At 33.2% G+C, this 17,472-nt stretch overlaps 1 protein-coding gene across 2 annotated transcripts; it reads left to right on the forward strand.

Moving 5' to 3' along the window:
• Positions 1 to 231: 231 nt before the first annotated feature.
• On the forward strand, positions 232 to 13,751 carry LOC129220261 (zinc finger protein 862-like). Of its 2 annotated transcripts, XM_054854644.1 has the most exons (3): positions 232 to 284; positions 3,366 to 3,414; positions 9,927 to 13,751. In XM_054854644.1, exon 3 carries the CDS (start codon positions 9,938 to 9,940, stop codon positions 12,137 to 12,139), a length of 2,202 nt encoding a protein of 733 aa, XP_054710619.1. In that variant the 5' UTR covers positions 232 to 284; positions 3,366 to 3,414; positions 9,927 to 9,937; the 3' UTR covers positions 12,140 to 13,751. The 2 variants fall into 2 exon arrangements, with proteins under 2 accessions (XP_054710619.1, XP_054710620.1); XM_054854645.1 differs by lacking the exons at positions 232 to 284; positions 3,366 to 3,414 and adding an exon at positions 3,581 to 3,599.
• Positions 13,752 to 17,472: the final 3,721 nt, after the last annotated feature.

The following is a 17,472-nucleotide window of genomic DNA, read 5'->3' on the forward strand; positions in this document are numbered from 1 at the left end:
AAGATTTTGTATAAACGCCTCCACTGATGATTCATCAGCATAAATTTTAGAACAAACGAATCTTAGTAGCACTTATCTAGAAAATTTGTGAAGAATAAAAGAATAATTAGCTAAAAATAGAACATTAAATAACTGTGAAGGCTTTTTCTTTCTATTTTTTTAATAGAAATTTTTCCGCTAAATGTTTCAACCTATTTCACAAAAAGTGGCAGTAGTTGTATCAAAATATTATGATTTTCTTGATTCCGCGGTGTCAGAGAACTTTACCCAATTAAATGAATGCAGTAAGTGCGTATTTTGTATGTTTTATTTTCTTCAAAGCTATTAAAAGTGAAGTATTGTTATAGCTTGTTTGGTAAAATGAATATCTTACATTCTCTTTTCACTTAAAAGTTGTTCTAAGAGTGAGTGCTTTGTGCTGACTTCTCAGTAGTAAAACTTTTCTCTCTGTTCCTAATGAAAAAAATATATTCCAATCCCGCAAAACTTTTGTTTTTAACAATTTTGTGCAATTTACACCGTATTATGGGAATTACTTTTTATATAACTCAATACTGAGAATTTCAAAAATTCTGCACTGATGCATATACGTTCGTAGGTAATTTGGCTTGAATGCACTGAACTGCTTGACATTTCTTCCACAAAGTTTGATAAAGCTAACATTTTGTAATTTTATTTTTGTTTACCGATTTATTTGACACCAATGCATTTGAACCTGATTTTAACATTTCACACTGCAATGATCGAATACAATATGAAAATTATGTGAAAATAATGATAGATTTCTATTGCTATGTGAATTTGAAATATCCAATGTTTAAAAATTATTTGCTGTCTCAAAGTTTAGTTACATTTATAAATCAAAACAAGGGATTGAATCATGAAAGTTACGACCAAGTATTTTTTGGTTATATGAAATTGATCAGAATTCCATAGTGGAAGGGGCTTCATAGAAAATGTTTTTGACATTGCTATTTTTTTAACACAGTTTTTGAAATCATATAAGTTAGTACATTAACTATCCTGTGAAAATGCTCAATTTAGTATCTAAATAGAGTTTGAGGAGCAAAAAATATGAAAACTTAATAGGAGGAAAACCAAAGGCGGTTATCGGGGGGGGGGGGGGGGGGTTAACACCTGCCTCCTCACTTTCAAAGGGAAAGAACTCTTTCCCTTTTCTAAATTCAAAATCATCGATTAATCAAAAGAATGCCATTGAAGAATTCACATGTTTGAACAAATAAGAATTGACTAGCGTGTTTTATATTTTATCTCTTGTTATCATAATCATAAAAATTGAAATGAAACTTTGAACTGGAAAGAGGAAGTGACTGTCCCAATTTTTGAGAAGATCATTTTTCTGATAATGATGTTAAAATCCATTAATGTAGACCAAATTTCAAAGAAAAATTCAATTGTAAGGCCTGCTTACACTATACCTCCCATCCCCTCTTTCACCTTTCTCCGAGCTCCCACTTTCTTTGGTGCACCAGCTGCGTATGGAAGAAAGTATTACCCCGCATAAGCTGCGTAGTGTAAGTATTGTATTACCCCACATTAGCCAGCATGCCACAAAATTAGGGGGTCACCAGATTTTCTACAACACTTACCTGGTCCTTTCCGGTATGCGGGAAAAATCAAAATTAGGAAAACAAAATTAATACTATAAAAAATGTTTAGCTTTAAAATGAATATAAATTTTTTTCATATATTATTAGTATTAATAAACAGTTTAATTTTGTAAAAATATTAACTAACAATATCATTTGTTATTTTAACAAGGACAATATTGTTTAATACCAAATAACTTTTTAAAAATTAAATTAAACCTAAGCAAACATTTAATCAGTAAATCATTGCCCCTAAACCAGCGCTCAAGAATTTACCATTGCTATTTAATAAATAAAAATTAAACTTATTTCTCTAAAAGGGAGCCTAAAATAATTCATTTAAAAAAATTGTGGACAAATCGCTGTAACAATGATTGCTTCTGAATTGATTACTTTATTGGCATATAATTAAATCCAAATATATAATAAATCCAAATATAATGACCTACCATAAATAACAAGCACATATTATATGCAATACACAACTTTTTGAAAGAAGGTTACTGTCAGGATCTATTTTTTTTTTCCTTACAGTGGTTTGCTGTCTGATAGGAACTGAATAGAGAAATTTACTTTTGTTTTGTTGTAAAATGAACCTCAAACTATCAGGCATACCAGAAAATTCGAATTTCCCAGCAAGCTGGTCAACCTTGTTTTTTTTCCCCGGCATGCTGGCTAATGTTGGGTAATACAGTATATCTTAAAACTATTCTGTTCTAGTTGGGGCAAACCTAACCTGGCAGCATTGTGAAGGTGTGAAGTCTATGCAGATCCCTTCCTTGAAGGCCGGATTACCTAATAGGCCAACCTAGGCCCTGGCCTGGTTGGCCTAGCTGCCAATTTTCTGCTGGAAAGTCCCCAAATCCATCCTGTCATCCATCACTATCAGATGCATTAAAGGTAGTACAAATGCACACTTACAGTTTTTATTTAGAATTTTTTCCTGGAAAAAGATTTCTAACGCCCCACTTTCACATCACAACAGATCGTCTAAAATTTCGTTTTTAGGAACTTAAGTTTGAAAACTTTCCTGGGGCATGACCCTGATTTCAGCCCTACTCCCACCTTTTTAAAAATCGTATAAGATTTGTTTTTAAGACTAATTGCGATGTGAGGAGGGAGGGGGGGGGGTGGAGGAGAAAGTCCCCAAACTCATCCCTTTCTATAACATCAAAAATAAGATAGTTACATAGGTTACGTATTTCAGTTTCGAAAACTTTCCGGGGCAAATTCCGAATGCCTTTACTTTCCGTTTAATTGCCTTAGATGGCCTAAAATTGCATTTCCAATGCTTCAATTTCTAAAAATTCCCGGGGGAACCCCCCCCTTCCCCATCCATTTGAACATCATCAAACGAAAACAAAGAAAGAAATCCATCCCTCATTATGTCAGCAATCATGGGAGCCCGAAATCTTCACTTGGCACTGGCCTAAGCCTCTGGGAATGGCTGGGGGAGGGGGTGGATATGATTTCAATAGTTTGGATATGTGAGGTGGGGCGTAATCTCTAAGTTTGGCCTAGGGGCGTAAATAGATGTTAATCTGGCCCTGCTCCCCTGCCAGGTTTAGTTTGCCCAAATTATGGTAAAAATATTTGCAGTAGGTTCTTTTTACAAGATTTGTTTTTTTTAAGTGTTAAATTTGTCATGCATTTTTTTCCCCTTAATTCAAAGTTGTGTTTGCATGGGCATTATCTTTTTTTTCCCTTAATGTTTATAACTTTTTCTAGATTCTAAAAAATGTTTCTTATTTTCAGATTATTTCTGCATATATAACTTGATTTCTGGAGAAAGGCAAAATTTCAAGTATGTTTTCATCATTAAAAATGGTTCTGTTTTACTTGTTTAAGACTAATTTGTCACATTATTTGTCAGATGATTGTAAAATATACAAGTATGACTTGGATTCTCAGATTAAACTACAGTAAATTGAACTACAGACATTGATTTGGGGGCGGGGGGGGGGGGGAGGCGCCCCTGGTAATTGTAATGTAAGTACCTTAGTACATTTAATTTTAAAAAAAATAGATTTTTAAAAGACCACATGTGAAATCTTTATACATAAAGGGCTACTTCTGTCCGGATGTCCGGGGTAAACTTCAAAACTACTGTACTGATTTTAACCATTTTTTCACCATAGATAGCTACATTATCAGGGAACAACTTAGGCTATGATTTCTTGCTAAATAACTTAGGTTTAAAAAGTTATGGTGGAAAACAGTAAATTTCATGTAATTTCCCCATTCAGTGATTAAATATAAAAACCATTGTTAGGAAAATTCGTTGCCTAACAACAGCAATATAAAAAGTAATCACAATTAATATTTTTAATCAAGGCTTCTCTACACAAGCATGACATTTATTGCTTTCTTAGGAATTGTATCCTCATCTTTATACATAAAGGGCTACTTCTGTCCGGGTGTCCGGGGTAAACTTCAAAACTACTGGACGGATTTTAACCATTTTTTCACCATAGATAGCTACATTATCAGGGAACAACTTAGGCTATAATTCATTGCTAAAAAACTTTGTTTCAAAAAGTTATGGTGGAAAACAGTAAGTTTCATGTAATTTCCCCACCAAATGAGTAAATTTGCAACTTTAATAAACTATTGGGGGCGCAGCAGTCACTGTCTAATGGCGGATGAAAAAGGTAAAACATTTTTACACAGTAACAACAGTAATTTTTGATCGTACTTGTCAGGAGTTTTCTTTTCTATTCTTCTGAAATTACATTACAACATCACAAACTGCTTGAAGCCTGTAATTTACCCCAAAGAAAACACGTGGAATGGAATGTTTTACCTTCATCTTTAGTATTGGTAACCAGCGCAAGGTAGCGTATTCGAGCTCTGGAGTTGCGAATATAAAACCCATTGTTACAAAAATTCGTTGCCTAACAACAGCAATATTAAAATTAATCATAATGAAAATTTTGAATCAAGGCTTCTCCGGAGCAAGCATAAGTTTAAAGTCACTTAAACATTTGGAAACACTACCTTTAGCACCCTTAAAGAAACATAGCAGAGAGCTTTTTTTCTTTTGTGTGTGTGTAGATATAATTAAATAATAAAGCGCATGGGTTTTTTAATGATCTTTGTTTTTGTTAGTTCATATTCTGAAAATTCTTCAAATTTTTATGTGCTTAAATTCGTGCTTTCGTTTCTAAATGAATATTCATTCGTTCTTTATACTTATTGCTATTTCACTTTTATGGGTAAGACAAAAGCTTGATTTTTAATCATGTCAAAGCGGTGTGTTTTGAGTTCTTTCAGTTAAAATAGAAAACAGAAGAAAGTAGTGATTGTTTCTTACAATGGGGTGGTTTCTTTCAGTCAAAAGTAGTACTTTTAGTCACTGAAATTGATAGAATAAGCAAAAAAATATTAATAACTTGGACCCAGAAATAATTTCATTTTCCCAACGGTTATTTTTTCATTAATTTTTTTTAAATGTCAGATTTTTCAAACAAGGCATGGTCTTAATGGCGTCACAAATGATGCACTTTGCCGCATCTTTCACCACATTTCCACGTTATGATAATCAAGAAGCGAATTAAAATTGCGCTCTATGCTTGCGATCAACCATATTGTTGCCAATACACGTGAGTAAAGATGCGAATTAAATATTTAGCTCTGTGAGAGAGCGGCAACACTAAATGACATTTCATCATTTGTGATGTCATCCGGCAGAAGTATAAACAATGAAAGCGCACCGATTTAAGTAATTTTTTTTAAACATTAAACTTAAACAAATTATTAAAAAATTGGTCAGATCTTATGTTTTTAAACATGCTCTTTCAGAAAAAAATACTTTCAAAATTTTGGAAACGACCCCATTATTACTGACCCAGGCAACGCCGGGTATTTTTGCTAGTGTTTATATAAAGTTTTGATTAGTCTGTAAAAGGTATGTTTGTCTAAAGTATAGATCTGCGCTAAAGTATACGTTAGTGTTTTTTCCCTGGATCAAAAATCAGATTTACTCACTGAAAAAAAGGCATTTCAGTTCAGAAGGTTCTATCTCGGGGGAATTTTTTAGTGAAAAAGGAGCTTTTATTTATTTTTCTGCGCACTAAAAGAAAGTAAGCATACAAACCTAAGTATTTTTCTATACTTACTTAGTAACCAAAATGCTAGAAAGCTTTTTAATCTTAATGTAGAAACTTATGCTTAAATTCAGACTTGTATTCAAATCCAATTCGAATTATCAATGGAGAGATCAGTATCTTGTAGAAATAAAATTTCTATTTGAAAATTGATCTTCATTAAAAAAAATAAAAAAGTGAATGCAGTAGAGTATCTTTATAATGCCGGTCTATAAAACACAATTGGCTATAAAATGTGCAACCTTTCAGAAGCAAACAATAAGTGTTTCAGTTTAAAATAAGTACTTTATTTTGCCTTCAAACATAACATTTTTGTGGCAGTTAAATTTTGAAACAGTTTTTCATCATCCCATTTTCATTAAAAACTTACAAATGATAATTAATACTTAAAAAAAGTACCATATTTTTCTTGAAAATGCAGCTTTAATATTCATTGTACTAAAAACTTAAAAATATATTGATATATTCTGAATCTGAATATTATTTTCAAAATTTGTTGAGATATCTATACAACGCCAAAACCTATGGTAATGCAAAACCTCTGGTCCCAAGGTGTGTGTTATAAAGATCTTCTGCTGTACCTACTTTGTAAAAGATTGACTCTGCAAAAATTAAATTTTATAAAGAACATACAAATTTTCAAATCAGAAATTAAATTTTTTTTTTTTTGACAATTTTTCTTTATTTGTTTTTTTTTTCTTTATTTATCATTCATTTATTTGTGTATAGTAAATTTAGGAGATTTTTACCATTTTTCACTGATGATTTCTTCGAACTGTGTCAATGTTATATCTTTGTAACCCCATGTTTTGTGAGTTTAAACATTGTTTGAAATACCATAAAACCTATGGAAAAAATTATGAATAACTTCTCATTAATCATTCATAAGCTTTAAAAATAATCCTATATGTACTTAGGCATAAGTCGAGAAAATTAGTTGAATAGATTGACTCATATGCAATGCAAAGCATGGCAAAAACTTTTACCACACACCCACGAAAATTAAAACACTATTTTACTCTTAGTCCAACCTGTATAACAAAACCTCTGAGAATTCAATGCTGCCATATTTTAGCATAGTTTTGGTTCTTTCAAACGTGAAAAAAAGACATCAAATTTTGGTAAATATGCAACTATCAGAAAGAGTGAAATAGGAGGTTTCGGATAATGCAAGTTTTGATCGGAAAATGCATGTATCGGATCCTAGACTTTATTTGTGCAGGATCTTGCGTTAGCTGAGCTCCTATACACTTTACGCAAATTTTAACATTTTAGGCAAAATTCAGGCTATTGACGTATAAAATTACGTTATGGGGACATTTTTTTCTTTTGTTAGAAACTAAGCCCAGGATATCAGACCATAGAAAATTTGAGATTTTTGGTGTTTTTTTTAAATGTTTATGGTACAATATGGCTATGTTATTTTTAAATGTTATAAAAAATCCAACCACAAAATTTTGTTTTTATTGGTCAAAGTTTGATTAAGACGCAAATTGGATATAGTCGTCCCCACTTCATTGGTAACGGATATTTAAATACCCTGCTTATAAGAATATAAACCTATGGAGCCAAAAAAAAAAAAAACTCCTACAGCAACATTGTTAAATTTCCCCACTTTAAGAAATATTTTTTGATCTATACCTCGCTTAATTGCATACATATTCAAAGTTTCTTGGGCGAAACTTTTATTTCAAGTCAAATTTGTTATCTTTTCCTTGGGAAGAAATCCCAGTTCACCCCTTGAAAGTAAAAGGTCACTTGTAACAAAGCATAAAAGAAGGGCTAAAAGTTATCTTAGTTGGGTTCTAGCTATAATCTTATCTAAGGCTGTAAAATGCATCAGGGGCTGGATGTTTAGAGTGTTGGAAAAATTGGATCACATGCAATGAGCTGGGATTAAAATGTTTTTTTTTTTTTTGATTGGCTATAGTCCGGTCTAATGTCGCAAGGAACTCCACTGCTTTCTTTATAGAAAAGTGGTTCCCAGGGCTATTTAGTTCTTATTCTTGGAAGAGACATTTGTCAATGACACTGTTAGACTTGGTTTGACATTTGATGAGTTTCTGTAGCTGGGAAATATGGTTGGTAAAGCTGACTGTTGAATCCATTGATTGTTGATTTTCTTTTCTGCTTCAGACTGATTGTGTGGTAAAAGAATGCAAAAAGGAACAATTATCACTTATGCAGTAAGTTTAAAGTTTTGGAAGCAATTCAAAATAAGAAAAGGCAGACGAATATTGTGCAAAGTTATAACTTGCTGCATGCACTGGAAAAAGAAATAGAAAAATGATCAATGAAATCCATGTCAAAAAAAAAAAAAAAAAATAAATAAATAAATAAATGAAATAAATAAATAAATAAACAATCATATCTAATTTCTTTCAAAAGTAAAAAAAAGGAACTGTGAGAAAATGTAAATTTTTAATGCATTCATTCATATATAATGTGTTTCTTTTTTATCATTTACATAAAAAAGTTAAATATTTTAATTTTGGTGAAATGCATGTCAATATTTAAGTAACAAAGAATCATTTAGGTTTCAATGCAGTAATGAATATAATACCAGCAAAATGTTTCAGAAAATAGGTTTCTTGTATTCCCGTATAATCGAATACTCCGCTTAATCAAATAAGGCATATCAGAACCGCTGATATTCGTTTAAACTAGGTTAACTTTACCACTATCTCTCCTTCACAAAATTCTGTATCGCAAAAGTGACCACTTTTAAATTTTCATTAAAATTGAAGGCACAAAGTAGCAGTCACCACTCCCCAATTGGCTGCCAAAAAACTCATATAGGAAAGAATGTTACTGAGGATTCCAAAGAGCCAAAGAAGTGCCAAGAGATACTCCATTAACCTTTACTCCAATCTCTAATGAACCAGCTAATTTAAAATCTGCTGTTATTGAGAAAGATGTATCTACTACTTCCAAATTGGACTCTGTGGTAGAAGACAAAGCAACAGTGCCTAAATCTCCAGAAGCTAAGATGAACAGAAAACAGAAAAGATAAGATGTTAATTCAAATGCGTCTTCCCCAAACCAGCCTACTGTCAAAACACTGAGATCAAAAAAGAAAGACTAAGCCGCCAAATAGACTAAATTATTCGTGACTTCTCAGCTATAAGCTGTTAAACTTTTGGGTTGAACTTTAAAATTTAATTGAGAGAGTGTTATAATAATAACAATAAAATGTGCTAAATAAATTATATTGTATGAGTGGCAACAGATGTAGATGAAGTTTAGAATTAAGAAAATGGTTAGTTAGATGTAAATTGTATGTTAAATAAAATGCATTACTTTTTTATAATTAAGTCCATTTCTGAAAAAAAAATTATTGTACATACAGTACAGTGACTAACTCTTCCAAGCTATCTTTCCAAATTGATATCTGTGTAGGTGCTTAATCAGAGGTCGTTCGGGTCCTGGTTTGGATCTAAAAACAGAGCCCTCTCATGACCTCATCCAATACCAAGGTTAAACTATGTGTAGTGGTAGGTACGGAAACCCTGAAGTGTAGTGTAATATACCCTGTACCGGGATGTAAAACTTACCTCTCACCTTAATACTCTCTACTCTTGTACAATTGTGTACAAATCTTGTCTTAATAAAACAAAGTAAAGTAAAGTTAGTGAAGTAAAATAAAATAGAGGTGTCAAATATTAAACCGCGTATAATCAAATCTGCTTAAAATTAGGGTCTACTGTATTTGGTGCATCTCTAGTTTTCATGAACAAGTTATACTGTAGGAAAATTGACAAAATAGGAAATTCAAAAATAAAATGATTTTGAACAACAGATGTGATTCAAAGCTTCCTTGTGATATGCATTTACATTTCCCAAAATAGATTAACATTTTCTATTTATATTGAAATAAATTTCAAGTATTACAGTTTAAAATTTTTAAACAAATATTCGGTATAATTTCAACAGAATATTCGGTATTCGGCAAAATATGGTATTCGGTGCATCTCTATTTTAAGTTTTTCATGTCTGAGGCCAATCTAGAAATTGGGGGGAAAAAAAGGTTGTGGGTACTTGGAACAGCTTACCGGAAGAGACTAATGAGTAAGGGGGTAGATAGATTTAAGAGGGCCTTTGATCTTCATCGAGGACTAATAAACTGACTAAGACCAGTCTGGTTGGGTCTATAGCCTGTTACTTGTCGTCACATTTTATTTGTAATCATTTGTCTCCTTTTTGTTTTCAGAATTGATTGTAATGTCTGAATCTGGAGGCCATAAAAGACCATTGATCATCAATTTACTCAAGAAAAAAGATGAAAAACTTTCATTTGCCCATGAATCAGAAAGCGGGGCTCAAGCCGAAGCTTTATCTTTATGTGAACCTGAAGCAGTGCCTATGACATCACATGGTGTGGAGGAAAGTAGCTTTAACTGTGCTGAAGGTGGTTTGCTCTACGAAGATGTCTGTTCGGGCTCGGACTGGGAACAATCAGACTCTGAGAATGAGTCGCCTCGCTATGAGAGAACTTTTCAAACGCATTGGCGAAATACATTTCCTTTCATTGAGTATGATGCAGCTCGTAAAGTCATGTTTTGCAAAGTCTGCAAAACCTTTGCCACCGGGTTGTCTCGCAATATGCCCCTTGTTGCCGGAAGTAACAACTTCAAAATAACTTCGATTCGATTCCACGAGAAATCTGCCCTTCACAACAAGTGTCAGAAGCTCTTCGAAAATGACTCTGCCGATTTGGATAGCAATATACTAGATTTGGAAAATGAAAGAATACTACAAGTTTTGAAATCAGTTTATTTAGCCGTCCAAACTAAAACTCCTTATAACTCGTTTCCTGTAGTTTGTGAGGCTCTGCGAAAAGAAGGTATCAACATTGGTAGTGCATATACGTCCCACTATAAAATCGTCCCTCATTTTGCCAAATATATTGCTGAATCACTGGAAAAAGAATTGTCAAAAACATTGCCGATAGTTCCGTTTTTCGCTTTGATCCTCGACAGCTCTGTAAGACGATCTGTCGAAAGGCATGAACTTGTCTATATCAAATATTTTGATGAACTTGAAATGAAATGTAGATTTATAAGCGTTATTGATTCCAAGGACAAAACTGGAGATTCCATTTATAGTAGTTTGACTGCTATCTTTGAGCGTTTAGGGATTGCTAATTGGGCGAAGAAAATAGTTTACCTCACTTGTGATAAGTCACATAACTTTTGCTTGTGGCATGAAAGTCTGCTGAATCGTCTGCACCTTCACTGCGTTGATAACTTCGTGTGTGATGTGCATTGTCTTCCTCATAAACTCAAACACTGTTCATGTGTGTTTGAAAACAATGCATTGGCTAACTCTTTCAGTACACAAATATGGTTGATATATTGGTTTTGCGCAAGTGTACCCAATGACAAGAGAAAACTCCCTCACATTAGTGAGGAACTTGATCTTATTGTTGCAAAATTTAATAATTTTCCCAGAGACTCATTCATTACCTTCTATTTGGATGCATTATTAGCAGTGTTCAAGGATTGGGATGTTTTAGTTCCTATTATAAAAACGAAGCAAAGGAGACCACGTAAAATCCAGACATTGGTCGGAAAGATCCGTCCATATATCGCTACGCACAGTTTTATCTACGAGTTGGCCATTTTTATTGACATTTTCCTGTACTTAGATTGCTTTTCGAAGAAATTAAAGCTAGAAGACACATTACCCTATGAAGCTCATGAAGAATTTCAGCGTGTCTCCTGTTTGATTCCAGTTTCGGCCGACGGGGAGGGACCCGTAGCAGAATCAGTGAAGAAAGAGTTGGAAAACGATCACAGCACCTTTAGAGGGATTGAAATGGAAGTGGATATAGAGCTAGGTCAAGTTATAGAAGAACTCGGCGAGCTGAAAGAAGCCTTAACTTCACATTTTGCATTGTTGATGAAGGATGAATGTGTGCTGCAATGCACAGATATACTCAACACCAGTAGGTGGCCTCGAGATGAAGAACTCACGGAATATGGAAATAAAAACTTTGCGAGCTTGTTCTTCATGCTCGGCGGCAAAGAGGAAGATTTTCCAACCGCTTTTTCCGAGTGGCTCTCGTTAAAAGACCGCGTCGTCATAACATTTCCCGAGCCTCTGTTGCTCACACCCAAAGCTGCTGTCTTGAAGATGGTCGAAGAGTTCAAAGACACTCTTCCAGTTGTCACGGTTATGCTGAAGAAACTTTTGCTGCTGAGTTTCTCCAGTCCCGAAGTAGAGAAGGGATACATTGAAATGAACATGATTAAGACAAGTGGTCGCATGAACATGTCCCTTCCATCTCTTCAAAGTTCTATGTTCATAGTGATGAATGGCCCACCTGTGTCCAAGTTTAATCCCTTGCCTGCGTTTGAGCTGTGGTATTCTGATTGCAAGAGGAGGTACCGCAGAAGAACTGCGCAACCAGAACTTGAATGAATGTCTGGTTAGAATGTAGAATGGGGATACATTGGCGGTGTAATTTATTTATCACTGTTGGAAACTAGTTTTTTCTTAGTCTGGCCACACTTCTCTGTGGCAACTCTAGTAATTATCATCCTGTTTGACCAAAGTGATATGGAAACCACTCATTTAGAGACACCATACATTTTTTTTTAATGGACTTGAGGTTTTTTTTTTTTTTAATTGCCTCATTTAGGACATTATTTTTGAACAGATGTATTTATGCTAAGTATTGCACTGCTTACTTTTAAATGTTGGTCTTTATGTTCACTTTTGGATGAACACTCTCGTGAAAAAAGAAACAAAAAATAATGTCACCAATTGTCCAGTTAAATAAACAGCCATTAAAAAGGATTAAAAGATTCATTTAAATGCAAAATACCATGCCAACTGATTTAAATAAAATTTAAACTCCAGTAAGGTGTTAAATTTATTCGTCAATCACTATAGAACATTAGAAGCTTCATTAATGTAAACATTAAGAGCAAACATGGGGCCATGTCAACAACATCTTTTGCTTTCTATCAAGATAGAAAACAAACCAGTCCCCAATTGGCAATCTACCCCTATTCTATACTCTTATCAAATTAATAATCATTATCTTCCCCTCTATCTCCCTCGAAAAACCTGTAATACAAAATTAGCATTCTCTATAGCAAGTATTTTTCCAGTTAAAGTAAAAGCTGTCTTATGCTTCTTAGTTCAGTGCTGGCTATGAAAAGCATGTTGTCTTAACTTAAAAAGAAATGAGAGGGAGAGGGATAACATAAGATTTTCATCCAATCGTGAATGAAAATTTATGAGCTGCTGTAGGCAAGGATGTTGTTCAAATTATGAGAGCAACAGTAGGCTTGAAATTTTTAATTCATAGGATAAGTATAATCAATCATTAATCCATATTTAAGTTTGAAATTAAATCAGCTTTCAAAAATATTTGTTCAATAAGCTTTTTATTTTTCTGAAGTTTCTTCTATTCCTTCATTTTAGCTAAAATGTTCTTAGATATAAAGTACGTGTCAGTGTCACTCAGCGGTAATGAAAAGTAAGGTACTTTTCCTTTACAGGTATGTCTTTTGGTGCATTTTTTATTTTTGACAATTAGGAATCCACTACACATTTCTTCAAATATCTCGAAAACTAATTTATGCAGATACTGCCATTTACCTTCACACGACAGTATTATTTACGTAAGTAAAACTACATTTACTTCTATACTTTAACTATCGCTTGTTACTCTTCTAGTAACAAATATACTGCTTGAAAATTCAGTTCAAGATTATTTCCATTTAAATGTTTTAGTTTTATCATGATTAGATATTTTTTTAAGAGTGGTTTTAATAATTTCTTAGAATTCTTATATTAACTGGTTCCTGGAAGTAAAGTATTTGTTTTAGATTTCCTACAATGTTTCTCTGTCGATAATTTAATGCACTATTTTTACCAAAAGAAGGAGCATCTTTCAAAAAATATTTTTAATTAACAGCTTAAACCGTTCTAAACACTGCATTTTATTTAATATGCAGTGCTTTTCATGTAGGGCAAAGAAAGGAAACCATTATCATTGATAACGTAAATCAGGGAAATTTGGTGAACTTAATCAGGGAAAAGTCAGGAAACTTTTTTTTCCAGTTCCTGTCGCCACCCTGAAACAAAAAAATTGAAAATTACACTATATATAGAAAGAAAAATGTATTTTACAATAAAATTTGAATTGAAAATCATGTATATTTATTTTGGGCAGTAAAATTACCTTTTTTTAAAAAAAGGAGGGGGGGGGAGGTATTTTCTTTTCATTCTTTCTTTCTTTTTTTTCGACATAAGGTGAAAAGCAAAATATTTTTATGATGACATATTTTCTTACTTCTGATCAAATGAATGAGTAAAAAAAAAGAATTAATATATAGATATTGAAACAATAAACAAGTATGTTAAAAAATTACTTGATTAATATAAAAGATTCAGAATTAATAAAGGAGTGAATAAAATAGTGAATGAATAAGAAAATAAGCAAATGAATGAGTGAATAAGAAAATTATTAAACAAAATAGTGTCAATAAATTAATTACTAAATATGAATATATAACTGATTTAGTAAACGAATGAATAAGTTAACAAAATTAACTATTTCATTTTGCCTCGTGCGTACTTGTATTAAACATTTAAAATAAAAACATGCCTAATATTAACTAAATAAGTACCACATCTGGCATCAGTAGATCTCAATTAGTGTTTAAAATGTTAATTACGAAAAATTTATCATTTTATAATAGCAAAAATAATTTTTGGCTGACAACAAAACGTTACAGTTTGATTACCAATTTTTGAAAATTTTTTGTATTGGATCATTCTTCAAGAAGTGTAATTTTTCTGTTAGTCCGTGGAGTTTGTGACAAAAATACTCAAAACATTTCACTTCCGGATACCAGTCTGAAATTTTGCACAATGCTTATGTACATATCTAAGAACAAAAATCCGCCGGGAGGCATTTGATCAGAAGTCATGAACCCCCTGTGATGACGTCAACAAAATGGCCGCCTTTTTAAGAAAAGTACGTTCGTTTAACTACCTTGAACTCTATTATGGATCTTAATATTGCGATATTAAAATATATCATTTAAAAGCGCTTTAAAAGAGCTATTTAATAGTGATTGAATTTTTTTCCTATCACAAACAGTTTAAGAATTATTACAATTAACATCATCAAAATGGCTGCCTGGAAAGGTATGTACGTACGTTTAACTGCTTAGAACTACATTACAGATCTTTATATTGTAGTATTAATGTATATCATCTGAAAGAGCTTTAAAAGAGCTATTTAACAGAGACTGATTTTTCCTCCAAAGACAAGTAGTTTTAGAGTTATTAAAATTTCCGTCATCAAAATGGCTGTCGTGAAAAGGTGAAAAGCTTCGTTTAACTGCTCAAAACGCCATTAGAAATCATTCTTCCATGAAAAATAGGTGCACTAAATAAAAACTCTAAAATAAACTAGAAAAATCCCCCCCCCCCCAGTAAATAGCTGTAACTTAAAATTTCACTGCAATAACGTAACTACATTAAGGGGGAGGGGAGGGGGATTTATCCTTGAACTGTTCCAACTGTTTCGTCGCATCTAACCCACAGTGAAACTTTTAATTAAAAATTCCTTACCGGATTAAATACACATATGTATTGTCCCATAATAATTCACTTCTCTTGCAAGTGCGAACGACTGCCGTCTAGCGGCAAGAATCAGAACGACTACTCGATTTTTTTCCCGTCAACAAGCTGTAACTTAGGATTGCAACCCGCCTAGCTCGTTTCTTTCCAGTTCTGCTGCTCTCAGCAATAATTACTTCCATAGTGATATGTTTATTATTCAGATATAATTTTCAATAACTGAATATTTGACTGGTTAATGGTGTAGCAAATTATATCAAATAAAGGTGAGTCATATAATTCTATTACGGTTTGAAATCGATAACTTCGATTGTTCGTTCTATCTAGCATTAAAATTATCATATAACTTGCATTCATTCCTTTACGTCATTTTCAATAAGCAAAACGTATTACAAACTCCCAATATTTTTTAGAATAAATTTTTCCCTTTCATTTGTTCCATGTGACCTCAAAATATTAACATAGCTTGCAATAATTTCTTTAATGTGCTTTTGGAAAAGTAAAATATTTAATGAATTAAGTGTTTGTAATCTAGGTCCCATCTACGCGCCCTGTTAAAATCAATTCAGTGGGCTATGCCGAGTGAGTATGGCGAAAATAAAAAGTAGGTCATGTTAGGTGGTCTCCACATAGAAATGACTGTTTCATCTGCAATAGGTATATGGCTTGAAGGAAGTGGATGAACTGAACTCCTAGTAGAAACTCATGTAACAACATCGGGAAGAGCAGAAGGAATACTGAAAGTTTCGCATGTGAAGAGAAGTCGATACGCTCACGATTTTGCGGTAACCACTCTCCAAGTTCTGTTAGAGAAAGCGTATCAAAATCGAAAAAATATAGACGAAACATTTACAGACTGGGTTATGGGAAGATCAAAAGAATCGCCTCAGTTTAAGTACTGGAAGATTACCATGGAGCTAGAATGTGTACTTTTAAATCTGGTGCGCACTATTCGTCAAGGAAATTTCTCAGGTTTTAATGTCACTCTTGAGAACATATGTCCATAGATGTTTGCTCTTGATTATACAAATTATGCCCGATGGCCTTCAGTATTTCTATTCAATTGCAAGCAGTTACCAGAGATGCATCCAGCTATTTTAAAGGAGTTTCATAGGGGAAATATATCTGGCTTCAAAACTGAGAGGAAATTTTCCAGGATGGCACACGACCATTTGCATGAGCAAAACAACAAATTAATTTAAAAATCATCAACTAATCTATCCCGTTTACGTCATATGAGGGATTCATTAATACAATGGATCGTTGCTGGACCGGAAGTTGTGCACATGATTGGGGAGTTTGAAGAAAATCAGAGCCTGAAGTCTGACGTCACTACTGAAAAGCTAGATACTAGATACATGAAGATGCTAGAAGCTTTTGTATTCGATATGAAATTCAGGTTTCCAGAATAGTTGAAACAATTGAAGAACACGGGAATCCTTTCGAAGATGACGATTTAACTGCAGTAAACAGCAATAAAATTATTCTCTCGGAAGAAAGTGCCATTTCTGTGATGTCAGCGCTAGCCAATTCAATACATTTGTAGAAGATCGCTTAGTGTTAAGAAAATTATCCATATATGATGTTATTAAAAGAAACAATCTCCGCTTGATGAGCAGAAAACCTGCCAAGCAACTCAATTGTATGTAAAAGAATTTTTTCTCATGAAAACAGCTCGTGTCCACCTTCTATATCCAACCTTGGCAAATTTAGGAAACCAAAGAAAAAGTCCGACGTAGTTTCTTGTATCCTCCAATCTACTGGACTGGTTTTGACGGCTATTCCGGAACCAAATTGTTCATTGATGGGGCTGCACTGATTCACATGCTTTTTCCTTAGTCTACTCGAATTGTCCAACAATACTGCGATCAGATTGTGAAGCCGTCCATATTTATGAGACTAAAAATCGTTCATAGGGTAGATTTAGTTTTTGACCGGTATTCAAAAGGAAGTTAGAAAAGTGACACGAGACAATCGAGAAGATCTGGACCAAGAATAAGTATTAAATCCAATGTTTTGATACCAAAGTCATTTACTAAATTTCTTGCGAAAGATAAAAATAAAGAGGAGCTTTTCGAATTTTTGGCAGAAAATCTCGTGAAGATGGATCTACCAGATGGGAAGCAGGTTGTTCGCACCTACAAAGACAC

This window comes from Uloborus diversus, chromosome 4 (assembly GCF_026930045.1).
Source record: "Uloborus diversus isolate 005 chromosome 4, Udiv.v.3.1, whole genome shotgun sequence".
In the NCBI taxonomy this organism is placed as follows: domain Eukaryota; kingdom Metazoa; phylum Arthropoda; class Arachnida; order Araneae; family Uloboridae; genus Uloborus; species Uloborus diversus.

Coding starts and splice junctions, on each gene's coding strand:
- LOC129220261 (XM_054854644.1), top strand. CDS start 9,938: ATGTCTGAATCTGGAGGCCATAAAAGACCATTGATCATCAATTTACTC.